We start from the raw sequence: 14001 nt of genomic DNA, 5'->3' as shown, positions 1-14001 counted from the left end.
CTCACTGATGCCCAGGGGCAGTGCTCAGGCAGACGGCTGAGACATTGCCTTCTGGGGGGAAGGGATCGTGGAGGATTCTGGAGGGCTCTTCTAGATGCCACTTGTTCTTCCCTTGTTACTGAGGTTGTGGCCACTGTCAGGGCTCCTTTACCGGGGGATAGGGCCTGGGGCGCAGGGCAGCCCTACGGTTTCATCGCTCGTTTCCCAACTCCCGGTACCAAAGAGTTCGTGGCCTAGGTACAGAGAGACCTCTGAGAGTGGAGTCCATGGGAATTAGAGTTTCATATTTCTCCAGATCCGGGGTACAAATAGCCTCCACAGCTTTCTTCATTCCTTCTTTTCTTCCTTAATCTCCACCTCCCGTCCAGTGGCCCCACCATGGGGAAACACTAGGCATGACTAATGAGGACCGGGACACAGGAATAGTCTTCCTTAGCAGGAAGGCCTGGCGGAGGGACCAGCCAGACACGTGTATCATAGGCTGCTGGGCTGCTGCCCCCCTTTCCCACGATGTTCCTAAATAACACGATAGCGCTAACTGATCATACAGCAGATGCTAAAGTGGAAACCTGGTGCCCTGGCTCCTCCCCCTAGAACTCTTCCCTCTGCAAACTTGGTCAGGGTGCCTCCTCTCAGCATAGTCCTAGGGCCCTGGCAACCTCTCCCCAGAGCCTCATTCGGCTCCCAGCCTCACCAGACCCCTCCCACCTTAGGTCCTTTCCCAGAGCCCCGCCCTTCTCCGAGCGTCACAGGGTCCGTCCCTCCCCCCAGAGTTCGGCCCCTTTCCAAGCCTCACCCACCATCTCCTCGGCCCCAAACTAAGCCTTGGTTCATAGGCACTTCTCCCTTAGCCCTTCCTCCAGATCTTTGCCCGTCCCACTTCTGAGCCCGCCCCCAAGCCTCAGAGGCCCCTCCCAGTCCACCCCAACCCTCCCCACCGATGGTCTTGATGACCGCCTCCTGGAACATGCGCTCCTCATGCTCCTTGATGATCTTGGTGCCCAGGCTGACAGCGCCGTCGTAGCTCCCGGTCAGCGCGTAGTCGATGCTGAGCCGCAGCTGCCGCAGCAGGGTGTTGAACATCTCCAGCACCGTGGGCCCTGGGCGCCAAGAGGGAGGGACCCGCAAGTCAGGACAGGCATCCCTCCTGCTCTCCCTTATACCTAAAGCCCACTCAGCCAGTCGGTCCGGCCCCTGCCCCTCTCTCCTGCCCCTGGCCGTTTGCTCTGAACCCCCTTACCGACAGAGCCGGTGGCGGCGATAACCGCAGCTTCCGATAGGACCTCCACGATGCCTGCGCGCACAGTCGCCGCGCTGCGGCTGTTGGCGTCTAGGTGGCTCAGGAGCTGCTGGATAACCAGGTGGGAGTGCTGCGGCTGTGGGGGAGGAAGACGTGATGGTCCCCCAAGCAACCACCCCAAAGGCCCGGCAGCCCTCTGCGGGGACCCTGAGGCGGAGGGTGAACCAAACTGTCATCCCACAGCCAGTGGACGCTGCAGGTGGCACCCAGACCGCTCACTCTTACAGCACTCCCCAACCCCCATCCCGGCCTACAAACGCGGAGCCAAATCCCAGGGAATCTGCGTTTGCACATTTTTTCCTGGTTCCTTTTACTTCAAAGGGGACCAGAAACCCATTTCAAAATATTGTCTTTCATTTCTCCCAGTCCCCAGGTCTTACTGGCAAGGACCATGAGAAGCCACATGGTTCAGCTCCGTGCTGCATGCACAGTGTGGCTAGGGGCCCAGTGCCAATTCAAGATCTGTCTGATAGATAACACCGCTGCCGAGATGAGGGCGGGCCAAGGAAGGCAAGGCTGTAGAAGTCGGGAACGCTCAGAGAACCAGGGGGTGCAGGCTGCTTGTCTTTTTGCGAGATGAAATTTTTGTCTAGGAATTCGTTTCCATTATATTTCATAAAAAAATGTTTGGCTAGGACGTACTAAACATTAAACTGGCCTTCCTTCACGGTCAGGTGACACAACAGGATCTGTGGCAGCTAGGGTTTTTTTTTGGGGGGGGAGTCAGAGAACACGTGGCTTCCTACTTTGTGTACTGTCCCGCACCTGGGAGTGCCCCGGGGGCAGTGGGGGGGCGGTGACTGGGGAGGGGTAGGGGTGCAAGCTGGAGCAGGGAAGCTACCGCACCTGGATTGAGTACATGATGATTTTGAAGCAACGAGTGGCGAACACCTTGGGTTCCCAAAGAGAATGGTTATCCAGGTGGCTGCGAGGGAGAACACAAGGGGTGGGGGGTGACTAGGAAACTCAGAATGACCCAGGGAGTATTGCTGAGCTTGGAGGGCCAGGGGCACCTCCTGAGAGCCCCTTGCAGTTCTCAGTCAAGGAAGGGCTTACAGTATAGCTTGACACAAGGGATGGAGCTGGCCCTTTCGTTCAGTTTTGGGGACCCCTCTATTGCTCACCACAAACAGCAGGTGGCCACTGCATGGTAGCCTTGCTGTGTGAAGCAGGGTCTGCAGACACCTCACCACAGCATGACAGCTGTCCCATCTCCTTTCCTCTCACAGGGGCAGCGGGGACCAGGGGCAGTTGGCAAGGAGATATGGACAGGGGACCTGGAACAGTCAACTCACATAAGAACAGGCTTGATGGCGTTTTTGATGTTGCCGAAGGCTGCCCGGCCCAGCAGCTCCCTCAGGCACCTCTCAGCCAGCTCTGCTGGGTTCTCCTTTTCCTTCTCCGGTGCTTGGAGGGGCGAGGGAGACCGGCTGTGGAGACAGAGACATGTGGATAGAGGATGGGGTGCAAAGTGGGGAGCCAGGACTGTATATACCTTTGGGTTTCTCTTCAGGACAAACAGGAATTTGAGATAAGCTACACCAGGTCATAGTCATGGCTGTCAGCAATTAAACGGGATAAGGAAGGTGGGAGTAAAACATTGGGGGAGACTACAGAGTTATTTTCATGAGACCACTTCAGAGGGGGCTGGATTCCCTCTGTTGGAGGCCCGCAGACCACAAGGGTCAATATATACCTAAGGGTTGGCGAAGGGGAGATAGGAACCGAAGAGGAAAGTGGAGTAGACAGGCGGAAAGAAGGAAACAAATGGAAGGGAAGGGTGATTGGCTAGGGTGTGGCCTAATGACATGCAAATCAGAGTGTACCTTCTCAGAACAGAATTCTCCGTCTAAGAGACCACAACCCCAGATTGGCGAGCTGTTACATCAGAAACAACCACCAGGGGGCACACTTTCCCCTGCTAGTTTAACATCCCAGACCCCAAAGGAGAGCTTTTTTTTTTTTTTTTTTTTTACTGAGCATCTGAGCACAAAGACAAGGTGGGGGACAATAGAGGGAACTTTCCTCTCCATCCTATTCTACAGGGGAAAGTAAGGGTCACTGGACGGGATGAGTCTGATGTTTGGGGGCTCTGCAACCCTTAAGTGGCCATGGCTGATCAAGCAGTCATGTTTTAAGGTTTGCAACAGCATCGGGAAGGGAGACAGTAAGGTCCCAGGGAAAGTCTTTAGCATTTGGAACCTTGAAAGGCATTTATGCCTCCTTAGCTTGCTGCTTCCGGAGGGGCACGAGGGTAATCTGTCCCTTGTCCTCTTGTGTCCTGACCAGCTTACACGCATACCCAGGCAGCATAGACCCATTGCTGCTCCTGCGTCCTTATTTGAGGACAGAAGGAGATCAGAGGCCGACAGAAGCCAGACCCAAATGCAAGGAGGAACCAGCCTTGTGCTCATTGCAGAACAAGTCACAAAGCCAAGATTCCTGCCCCCGTAGCTGGCTTCTACCTTCCAGCCCAAGCTAGCTCCAGGAGCCTGGGTGACGGTGGTGCTCAGAGTCGGGAACCCCAGCCCCACTCACCTCTCTGCCTCTTCTACGTGCTGCAGATTGAAGAGGAGCGATGGGACGATCTTGTCCATGTGCTGTGGGTCCCAGATGTTGGCCTGCAGCTCATCATTCACTGTCTTCCTCACAACCCCTTGCAGGCCTTTGATGCCCGACATTCGGATTCTGGAAGGAAAGAGACCGAGGCATCTCTGCATCCTGAGCATCTCCACGGCGGCCCCGAGAGGAGCACGGTTCAAGCTCTAGGGACCTAACTGCTTGGAAGGCTCCTCTATCTGCTCCTCTTCACGGGCTTTAACATGGTTGGAACACATTAATGAGCAACTTGACTCTTGTAGCTTAGAAGCCAGTGGGGAGAGGCAGACAGAGTCAGCGACATAAGAGAGGAACGATGAAACTTGTTAAAAGGGGGGTGAAAACCACGGGGGGAGGGGCAGAGCAGGATACGGAAGGATTGGGGGGAGTGTGGGGACAGTCAGGCGGGCTTCACTGATGAGAGCAAAGTGAGCAAAGCCGTGGCAGAGGGGAAGCAGCGAGCTGAGATCCACGGAAGAAGGCTTCCATCAGGGCACAGATCGTGCAGAAGTTCTGAGGCAAGAGTGTCCTGCATGTCCTATACAGTGTGGCAGGAGAATGGGTCGGTGGGAGGACCCAGAAGGTGAAGTGAGGAAAAGCCAGTGTGAGGACTTGGGCTCTGTTGATGGATGTAGATGCTGCTAAACAGGCTGTTCCTGCAAGTGCACACTTCTATCTGTGAGTGGAGGGGTTGTGTGTATGCACGCTTATGTGTTTTGCTCCTGGCCCTCAAGTTCAGCTCAGAAGATCTCCGTTATCTTATATTTTGCCCTATGTTCTGGCCCAAGATTTTTCCTCCAGAACCACCTGCCGGGAACCGCCCCATTCTGATTAACACCCACCCATCCTGGCCACAGCAGGCCAGAAGGGGAGTCAAAGAAGACAGACTGGTCAGCCAGTGCTGAAGCCCTTCAAGGCCCCTTTATGGTTCTGCTGGGAGCCCCGTAGGCCCATCACCTCCCTCTACTCACTTGGTCTTGATTTCCAAGTCGTCATGGCTTGAGTGGCACATTTCACTAAATCGGGACACAAAGAAATCATAGCTCCGATGATAAGATGGGGTGTCCTCTTCAATGTTGGCGAACTTCACAAACTATTGGGGCAGAGGAAGAGAATTTGCATGAGGGCCAGTTGCTCAGCCCCTTGGGACATTCCCAAGCACCTATTATGGAAAAAGCCACAGACCCAGGCATCTGGGGACCAACTCCTGCCTGTAACAGCACACTTGGGAGACCTGAGTTCATAGGTGACTCAGCTTTCCTGTACACAAAAAGCTGGGAACTGTGACCTTTTCTGTTGAGGGGGACAGAGGAGGAAGGAGAAAGCGAATGATGGCTCCCCCTGTACACGGCTGCACAAACCCCTGGGGGATGCATGCACGGGGCACAGCGAATTAGGCACCATGCCGAGACTGAAGGAGAGCTGGGTCAATGTATGGAGCACCTCCTTGGCTGAATTCTGAGACAGGAGAGCAAATCCGAGCATTGGACTTCAAAACTGGAATCACATTTTACTGTTGAAATTTTGGGTGTCAAAAGCTTGCCTTGTTGGTAGACTCCCTCCCACCCCCTCTCTTTCTCTGTGGGAAAGATCTCATGTAGCCGATATTGGTCTTGAACTTGATCCCTACCTTTACCTCCCAGCTGTTAGGATTACAGGGGCCTGCCCTAGGGCTAACTTTAGTGCTAATCTCTGGCAGCGTCCTCTGCTGCTGGATCATATTGCATTGTACGCTTCCAGTTCTAAAGAGGGAATTCATTTCAATAACATCCCCCAGAGAAGCAAGCATTGCATACAAAATAAACCGCTAGAAACGAATATAATTTATTTTGCTCGATATTATGTTAGGTTAGTAGCCCCGAACAACTCTGAAAGAGGATTAGATTAATAGCTAGAGATACAGCTCAGTGGAGAGAGTGCTTCCTTAGCACGCACGAGCCCTGAGCCCCGTACCCAGAATAGGACAAACTGAGGGTGGCGGCACAGGTCTGAAACCTTGGCATGAGGGGGTGAAGGCAGTAGGGTCAGAAGTCTGCAGACATCCTCAGCTACAGAGCAAATCTGAGGCTAGCTCGGGCTACATAAGACCTTGTCTCAAAAAGAGTGCTTAGACTGACAATAAATTATAGAACTTCTCAAATATTTGTTGTTTAAAAAATAATACACACACACTATCATTTCTCAAGGTATCTAACTGATTTACTTTCATAGTATTTGGTATTAATTGTTAATCTGTGTCTAGTTAACTACTTAAAAGTTGCTAACTTAGGCTGGGCGGTGGTGGTGCATGCCTTTAATCCTAGAACTTGGGAGGCAGGCAGAGGCAGGCGGATCTCTGTGAGTTCGAGGCCAGCCTAGTCTACAAGAGCTAGTTCCAGGATAGGCTCCAAAGCTACAAAGAAACCCTGTCTCGAAAAAATAAACAAAAAAAACCAAAAAACCCAACCAACCAAATAAAAACCCCTAGATGCAACAGCTTCCATTAGTCCCTCATTTATTACAGTTTTAATTTTTCTTTGAGAATTTCATATATCATACAATATTTTATCCTGTTAACCTCCAACTCCTTCCCCCACTTCTTCCCAGATCCACCCTCTTGCTTCCCACCCACTCCCAACTTCGTGTCTTCTTCTTCTTCTTCCTCTTCTTCTTCTTCTTCTTCTTCTTCTTCTTCTTCTTCTTCTTCTTCTTCTTCTTCTTCTTCTTCTTCTTCCTCTTCCTCTTCCTCTTCCTCTTCCTCTTCCTCTTCCTCTTCCTCTTCCTCTTCCTCTTCCTCTTCCTCTTCCTCTTCTTCTTCTTCTTCTTCTTCTTCTTCTTCTTCTTCTTCTTTTTTAACCTCACTAGGTCTGAATTGTGCTGCTCATGGGTATGGGACCATCCACTGGACTATGGCCAACCTTCCAAGTGCTGGGGTGAAGGAGTGTGCCACCATGCCCGGCCTTTGAGTCTGGTTTTTAAATGGTGGCTTGACCTATATAGTCCAGAGGAGCAGCTGGCGCTCTGCCTAGCACCTGGCCCGTCTCATGCTTGTTTTTCCCATGGAGCACATGGAGCTATTTAACTTTGAGCCTTTACTCCCTTAAGGCGGGCACAAGGGGTATCTTAGCTACTTGGGACTTCCCTTGGCTTAGGTTATGCACACACTCTTCTTCAAATAATGTAACTAGCAATCCAAGACTGCTTGAATGCAATGTATGTTTTCACCTACTCTCGGGGACTTCCCCAGCTTCTTCTGCAGGATTCAGCTCGGCGGTCACAGGGAGTGGCATTCTCAGGGATGATACATGGATACGTTCCACTCTCCTGCAGGAAAATAGCACTCCACATGCCACTCAGAAAACAGTGCTGCATTGCGAAGTGCCCAGGCCTCTATGCATTGCCCTCTCTCACTTGATCAGATAAACCAACTTCAGGAAGACGCGTCCCAAAGCTTGTTTGCTTTGGCTTTAATGTACATCTGCAAGCTTTCAAGTATTCAAAAGGCACCAAGAAGTAAGAGTCCTGAAGAAGCTGGGTGGTGGTGGGGCACAACTTTAACTCCAGCACTCGGGAGGCAGAGGCAGACCTGAGTTTGAGGCCAGCGTGGTCTACAGAGCAAGTTCCAGGACAGGCTCCAAAGCTACACAGAGGAATCCTGTCTCGAAAAAAAAAAAAATAAGCAAACAAACAAATAAAAGGCTGGGTGTTGCTGGGGAGGCCATAGGCAAGAGTAGTTGGTGTCAGTGTGCTCTGAGAGACACGTTAAATGGTCTGTGTGCTTACACACTGTGCTTCTGAGGACCGCTATGCCTGCCTTGCCTTGCCTTCTCCTATGTTACATCTTCTACCTCTCTGTGTGACAGCATTCAGAACTGCTGCAACCCCCCACCCAGCCCAGATAATACAGCACAGAATCTCCAGACCCCTGAGTTACTCAAAGCTGTAGACGCCGTGTTTCCTTATAAAGAGACAGGTTCTGAGGATCTGGACAGAAACCTCCCAAGAGACACCATTTTCAGCCAACTCCCACACCCGTTATTGGATGAGTTTTCCATCAGCTAGCGAGCTCAGCAGGATCCATACTTATCCCGTTACAAAGAAAAGGAAACAGACCTTTACCAGTGACTGAATTACTTTAGGTTAGCTAACTTGTGAATGGGTCCTGCTGGGCCTCAAATTTGGGAATTCTCACTTTGCCCTTTGAATTTTTAAAAACACATTTTTAAAAAGATGAATTTGTAAATGGTGTGGCGGGGGGAGAGGAGAGAGAGCAATAGCATGCTTTTTCTCTCTCTCTTACACACACACATGCGCGCGCACACACACACGCCCTCACGGACCAGAGGCTTTAGACACCCACTGGCGCTGGAGTTACCCATGGTTGTGAGCCACCTATGTGGGAATCAAACTCGGCTCCTCAGCAATAGCAGTACACACTCTTGACCACTGAGCCATCTCTCTAGTTCCCCGAATTTGCATAGAAACGTACCTGAACAACTTGTCCATTTCTGCCATCTCCCCTCCCCAGGCTGACTGAGGGATAAGGCTTAGGTACCTGCATTTCCAGGAGCCCTTCCCCCTCCACCTCCTACCATGAGGGGTTTGAGCCCGGGGACTCCTTTGCCCCAGTGATGGAGGAGGGTCATCTTTCTATCTGTTGTTTCATTGGTTAAGTAATAAAGAAACTGCTTGGCCTCTGATAGGACAGAAAATTAGGTAGGAGTAGACAGAACAGAATGCTGGGAGAAAGAAGCTGAGTCAGGTCGGTCGCCATGATTCTCCCACTCCAGACAGACGTAGGTTAAGATCTTCCCTGGTAAGCCACCTCATAGGCTACACAGATTATTAGAAATGGGTTAGATCAATATGTAAGAGCTAGCCAATAAGAGGCTGGAACTAATGGGCCAGGCAGTGTTTAAAAGAATACAGTTTCCATGTAATTATTTTGGGGCATAAGCTAGCCAGGCAGCCGTGAGCCGCTGCCGCTCCTATTACAACACCCCAGAGTGAGCTAGTCCACAGCTATGGCCATGCTTAAGGCTAGCTGCACAGGTCACTGACCCACCTCCTCTGAAGGACAGAACTGGTGTGACTTGGAGTTTTGGATCAAAGGTTGAATGGGTGATCTTGCCACAGCTCTATCTCTGGAAGACAGTGCTCAACTCTCAAGTCCAGGATTGCCTAGGAGGCTCCAGTCACAAGGCTCAGGTGGTGCACAATTCTGTCTTTGTTCTTTCAGGACTCCAGCTGCTACAGGGACTGGCGCTAATGTCCTCCAGTCCCGACCTCCCACACAGAGAGCACGTGCTGCCTTTCTAACAGGAAGGCTAGCGTCAGGGCTAGCTAAGACAGAGGCACCGTCTCCACACCAGGCTCTGTGAGCAGCATCCCCGAGACTGAACATGGTGAGTCAGGCATGGTAATCCGGTTACTTATATGACCTGGTCAGAGAGTGCTGGCCTTTGGTATCCCTGTCGGGGGCAGCTCTTAGCCCACTCCATGCTGCTCCTGAGTCCTTCAGGGGTTTACATGAGGGATCAAATGGGACATGCTAGGGGTCTCCATTCAGGTCTCATATGGGGTGCTTCATGGGGGCTATAGACATGAGGCCATACCCATGTCCTAGAGGGCCCAAACCAGGCTAGGGCAGAGTTAGAACTTGTCTTTGTTAGGGTTTCTATTCCTGTGAAGGGATACCATGACCATGGCAACTCTTTTTTTGTTTGTTAGTTTATTTTTGTTTTTGCTTTTTCAAGAAAGGGTTTCTCTGTGTAGCCCTGGTTGCCGTGGAACTTGCCTTGTAGACCAGGCTGGCCTCCAACTTGAAGATCTGCCTGCCTCTGCCTCCAGGTGCTGGGTTAAAGATGTTTGCCATAGATGGGCAGTGGTGGTGGTGCATGACTTTAATCCCAGCACTCGGGAAGCAGAGGCAGGCAGATCTCTGTGAGTTCGAGGCCAGCCTGATCTTCAAGAGCAAGTTCCAGAACAGGTTCCAAATCTACACAGAGAAACCCTGTCTCAAAAAACAAAACAAAACAAAAGGATGTTCACCACCACTTCCTGGTGGACCATGGTAACTCTTAATAAGGAAAACGTTTAATTGGAGTTGGCTTATAGGTTCAGAGGTCTCTTCCACTATCGTCATGGCGGGAAGCATGCATGGTGGGTGGCGTGCTGACAGACAAGGTGCTGGAAGCAAGTGACACTGGGCCTGGCTTGAGCTTCTGAAACCTCAAGGCCCAGCCCCCGGTGACACACTTCCTCCAACAAGGCCACATCCCCTAATAGTGCCATTTCCTGTGAGCCTGTGGGGGCCATTTTCACAAACCACCACAGAACGTTATAGTGGGACTTTCTCTCCTCCTCCTCTTCTTTTTGCAGTGCTACGGAACAAATGCTATTCCTTCTGCTCACCAAACAAGCTCTCTCTACCGTTGACCCGTAGCCCAGCCTTGTATATGTGTATGTGTGTGTAAATTTGTTTGGCTTTTTAAAAAACAAGGTCTTACTTTGCAGCTTAAGTGGCTTGAAATTAATGGTTCTCCTTCCTCTACCTCCTAAGTGCCAACAGTACAAACACGTACCACTGTACCTGGCACCCTTATTAGTATTTTGAGGTTGGGTTTGCAGCCCAACTATACATTCAAATTCAAGCTCCACCAATTATCAGTAGGGTGACCTGCAGCAAGTTCCTTAAGCTTCCTTGGTCTCAATTGTCTCACCTATAAAATGGAGCTAATGAGAACCTGTCTTATATGCATGCTATGGCCAGAATGGCCACCCATCCTGCCTGTCACTTCTTAAAAATAAAAGATTTGTTTTTATTTATTTATATGTTTGCATGTGGTTGTGTGTGTGTGTGGGGGGGGGTGGATAAGCTCATGGATGCAGGTGCCTGAGGAGGCCAGCAGAGGGCATCAGACCTCCTGGTGCTGAAGCTATAGGAGATTAGAAGGACCCTAATGTGGGTCCTCTAGAAGAGCAATCAGTGCTCTTAACCATGGAGCTACCTCTCGAGCCCCGGACATGGCTTTTATTAAAATGCTAGTTATTTAATACATGAAATCATAAAAGAATACATTTGAAATTTTGTTTCTTTTTCTTTTATAAGACATAGCCATGATGAAGAAGGTCTCCATAACAACAAACTGACAACTCTGAACACATGACATTCAAAGACCAGGAGCACTCTGCTAGGGCCACCCGTCCGAGATCAAAGTTCCGGCTCTTTCTATATAACAAAGGGTGCCAAGCTTGCTGGGGCGGATCACCAGCCCTCACAATGCCTCTCACAAATGTGTGGAAAACTGAGGGCGATTAAATGCTTGGGTAACAAAGAGAATGTCTACTCCAAATAGTGACATTGCACAAAACAGCTCTCCCCTGGCCTGACAAGAGAATCTGAGCCTTGCTGGGCTCACTCTGGCACCAACAAAGTGTCTCCAAGCAGAGTTAACCCTTCCCCCCTCCACAGAAGGCACTGAATAGCTCAGTTGCCAAGAACAGGACAGCAGAGAATTCGCTGGAGGGGACAGAGGCAGGACCTCACCTCTCTTGCAGCCTGGGGGCTGCTAGTCTTTCTGTTTCACCCCCTCTTCTCACCAAGCCCATCCACGCTAGACAGCAGCTCTTACAACCACTGGTGTGTTTTGACTTCCGCAACCTCTGCTCCTGTCTCCTGTCTTTTTTTTTTTTTTTTTGGATTGTTGTTGTTCCATTTTGTCTTGTAAGCTTCTCCCATGGCACCCAGTGTGCTGTGACCACAGGTCCATCCTACTACATCTGATTTCTCTTTTCTTTTCCTGGCAGCAAAACCTTACCTAAGCTGAAAGTGCTCCGCTGACTATAATACACAGGAACTGGATGCTGGGGAAAGAAGGAAGGACGTACAGCCTCTCCTTCCTCTCCCTCCAGCTCCTCAGCTCTCACAAAGCTTCAGATTTTTCGGAAGACTATGTCGACACTCCTGGGCTAAATGTCCTAAGGCAGAGCAAGGCAGGCATGGGGTCCCTAAGAATCTAAAATGGTGTGAAGCAAAGCTCTTCTGGGGCTCCTTGGCACAGACGCTGGCCAGAGCGTCCAGATGAAGGACAATACCAGGACAGGCTGCCTCCAAGTAGGAATCCTAGCCCACCCTGCGCAGGTTCAGCTGAACTCCTGAGGGTTGCCACCTGCAGATCTCCATCACCACAGCACAGCCGGCACAGGCAACCTGTTCCTGGCTCCGGCTAAGGTGCTGGATCACGGGGATGTTGAATTCAGAGGAGATGGCATTTTCAAGGCTGTAGATAATAAAGACCTGTCCTGGGCTAGGATTCTCTTTGAGAAAAATAAATGCTGTCGGCCACCTGCTTCTGTGGCCCCCGAGGATCCAGGATGACTAGTTTATTTTCCATTCAGATGTTCTTTCCCAGACTATAGTTATCTTAAACAAGACAACTAAAACAGCAGGGCATGGAGCTGTTGCCGGAGCAACAGGACAAAGGGCTTCACCCTTTCCTGCAGTATGTGTAATTTGTCAGTCAGCTGGTGGGAAGGGAAGGGAAGGGAAGGGAAGGGAAGGGAGGAGAGGGGAGGGGAGGGGAAGAAGAATGGAGAGGGAAGGGAAGAAGAATGGGGAGGGGAAGGGAAGGGAAGAATGGGGAGGAGAAGGGAAGAATGGGGAGGGGGAGAGGAAGAGGGGAGGGGAGAAGAGGGGAGGGGAAGGGGAAAGGGAGGGGAGGGAAGGGGAAAAAAGGGAGGGAAGGGGAGGGGAAGGGAGGAAGGGGAAGGGAGGGAAGGGAAGAATGGGGAGGGGAAGAGAAAGAGGGGAGGGGAAAGAGGGGAGGGGAAGGGGAAAGGGAGGGGAGGGAAGGGGAAGGGGAAAAAGGGAGGGAAGGGGAGGAGAAGGGAGGGAGGGGAGGGAAGGGAAGAATGGGGAGGGGAAGGGGAAGAGGGGAGGGGAAAAGAGGGGAGGGGAAGGGGAAAGGGAGGGGAGGGAAGGGGAAGGGGAAAAAGGGGGAGGGAAAGGGAAGGAGGGGAGGGGAAGGGAGGGAAGGGAAGGAAGGAAGGGAAGGGAGGGAAGGGAGGGAAGGGAAGGGAAGGGAAGGGCTGTCACTTTGGGCTTGGCAAAGTAAACTGAGATTTCCTTCTAGTTAAAGCAACTCTTCCATCGAGCCAGAGAAAAGCCATGGCCCCCGTGGTTAAAATGTCAGAAATCGGGCTATGTTCAGTAGGGATAAGGGCTTGCTGCCAAGCCTGATGACCCGAGTTCAATCCCCGGGAAACATGAAGATGTTAAAATAGAGAACTAACTTTTGTGAGTGGTCCTGACTCTGACATGCTCACAATGGCAACCTCATGCCCACACACAGACACCAAGGAAACAATAAACATAATAAAAAATTAAAGGAATATCCAGAAACATCTAGCTTGGAACACCAAGGAAAAAAACTTCCTTTTCTATTCTCTCTGCAGAAAGATAAAGGACTCACTAAAGTTATAAAATGGTTGCATCTGCCAGGCAGTGGTGGTGCACGCCTTTAAATCCCAGCACTCAGGAAGCAGAAGCAGCCCAATCTCTGCGAATTCAAGGCCAGCCTTGTCTACAGAGCTAGTTCTAGGACAGACCCCAAAGCTACAAAGATATTCTGTATCAAACAAAACAAAACAAAAACAAAAATTAAAAAAAAAACGGTTGCATCTAAGTTGTTTATAGACCTGGAACTTCAAATAAGTTAAGGGGAAGGACTAAGACAAATGGCAAGAGATTAAAGAAAGCAGCCATAACATTTGAGAACATTTAGACACACGTAGTAGTGGGACTTCTTAGCATGTCAACTTCTCTCATAAACCACAACATGTCATGGTAGCATCCGCCTGTACTGTAACCAACAACAGAGCCAGGGGACCCACACAGACCAAGTTCAATCACTGGAAATTTTGGTAGAAATGCCAAAGCCCACAAAAATCAGCCAGCTGGGAAAGGGTGGACCTAAGTCCACAGCCCGTTTCCAGCTGCCCCAGTCTTCCCACTTCTCTGGGGTTTCTGTGCGCTCTGCTCTCTAAGGACATATAACTGAGCTCAGCTTCCAAATGGGCCCTGGGCACCTAGCTCCACTCTCCACAGAATGACCCAGGTTCAG

General features: G+C 50.8%; 1 protein-coding gene across 2 annotated transcripts in view; it reads right to left on the bottom strand.

The window, feature by feature from the left end:
• The window catches only part of Efr3b (EFR3 homolog B), an 81999-nt gene that overhangs the window by 19251 nt on the left and 48747 nt on the right, over positions 1-14001 (bottom strand). For both annotated transcript variants that reach the window (XM_075955730.1, XM_075955729.1), the window contains 6 exons: positions 4870-4991; positions 3839-3988; positions 2596-2730; positions 2147-2225; positions 1241-1376; positions 939-1100 (listed from right to left, as the gene is read on the bottom strand). In XM_075955730.1, coding sequence (XP_075811845.1) covers positions 939-1100; positions 1241-1376; positions 2147-2225; positions 2596-2730; positions 3839-3988; positions 4870-4991 — 784 coding nt within the window. The remainder of the gene's footprint in view (positions 1-938; positions 1101-1240; positions 1377-2146; positions 2226-2595; positions 2731-3838; positions 3989-4869; positions 4992-14001) is intronic.

This window comes from Microtus pennsylvanicus, chromosome 21, assembly GCF_037038515.1.
Source record: "Microtus pennsylvanicus isolate mMicPen1 chromosome 21, mMicPen1.hap1, whole genome shotgun sequence".
Classification (NCBI taxonomy): domain Eukaryota; kingdom Metazoa; phylum Chordata; class Mammalia; order Rodentia; family Cricetidae; genus Microtus; species Microtus pennsylvanicus.
The sequence above is the reverse complement of the archived record's forward strand: the minus strand, read 5'-3'. Positions and strand labels throughout refer to the sequence as shown.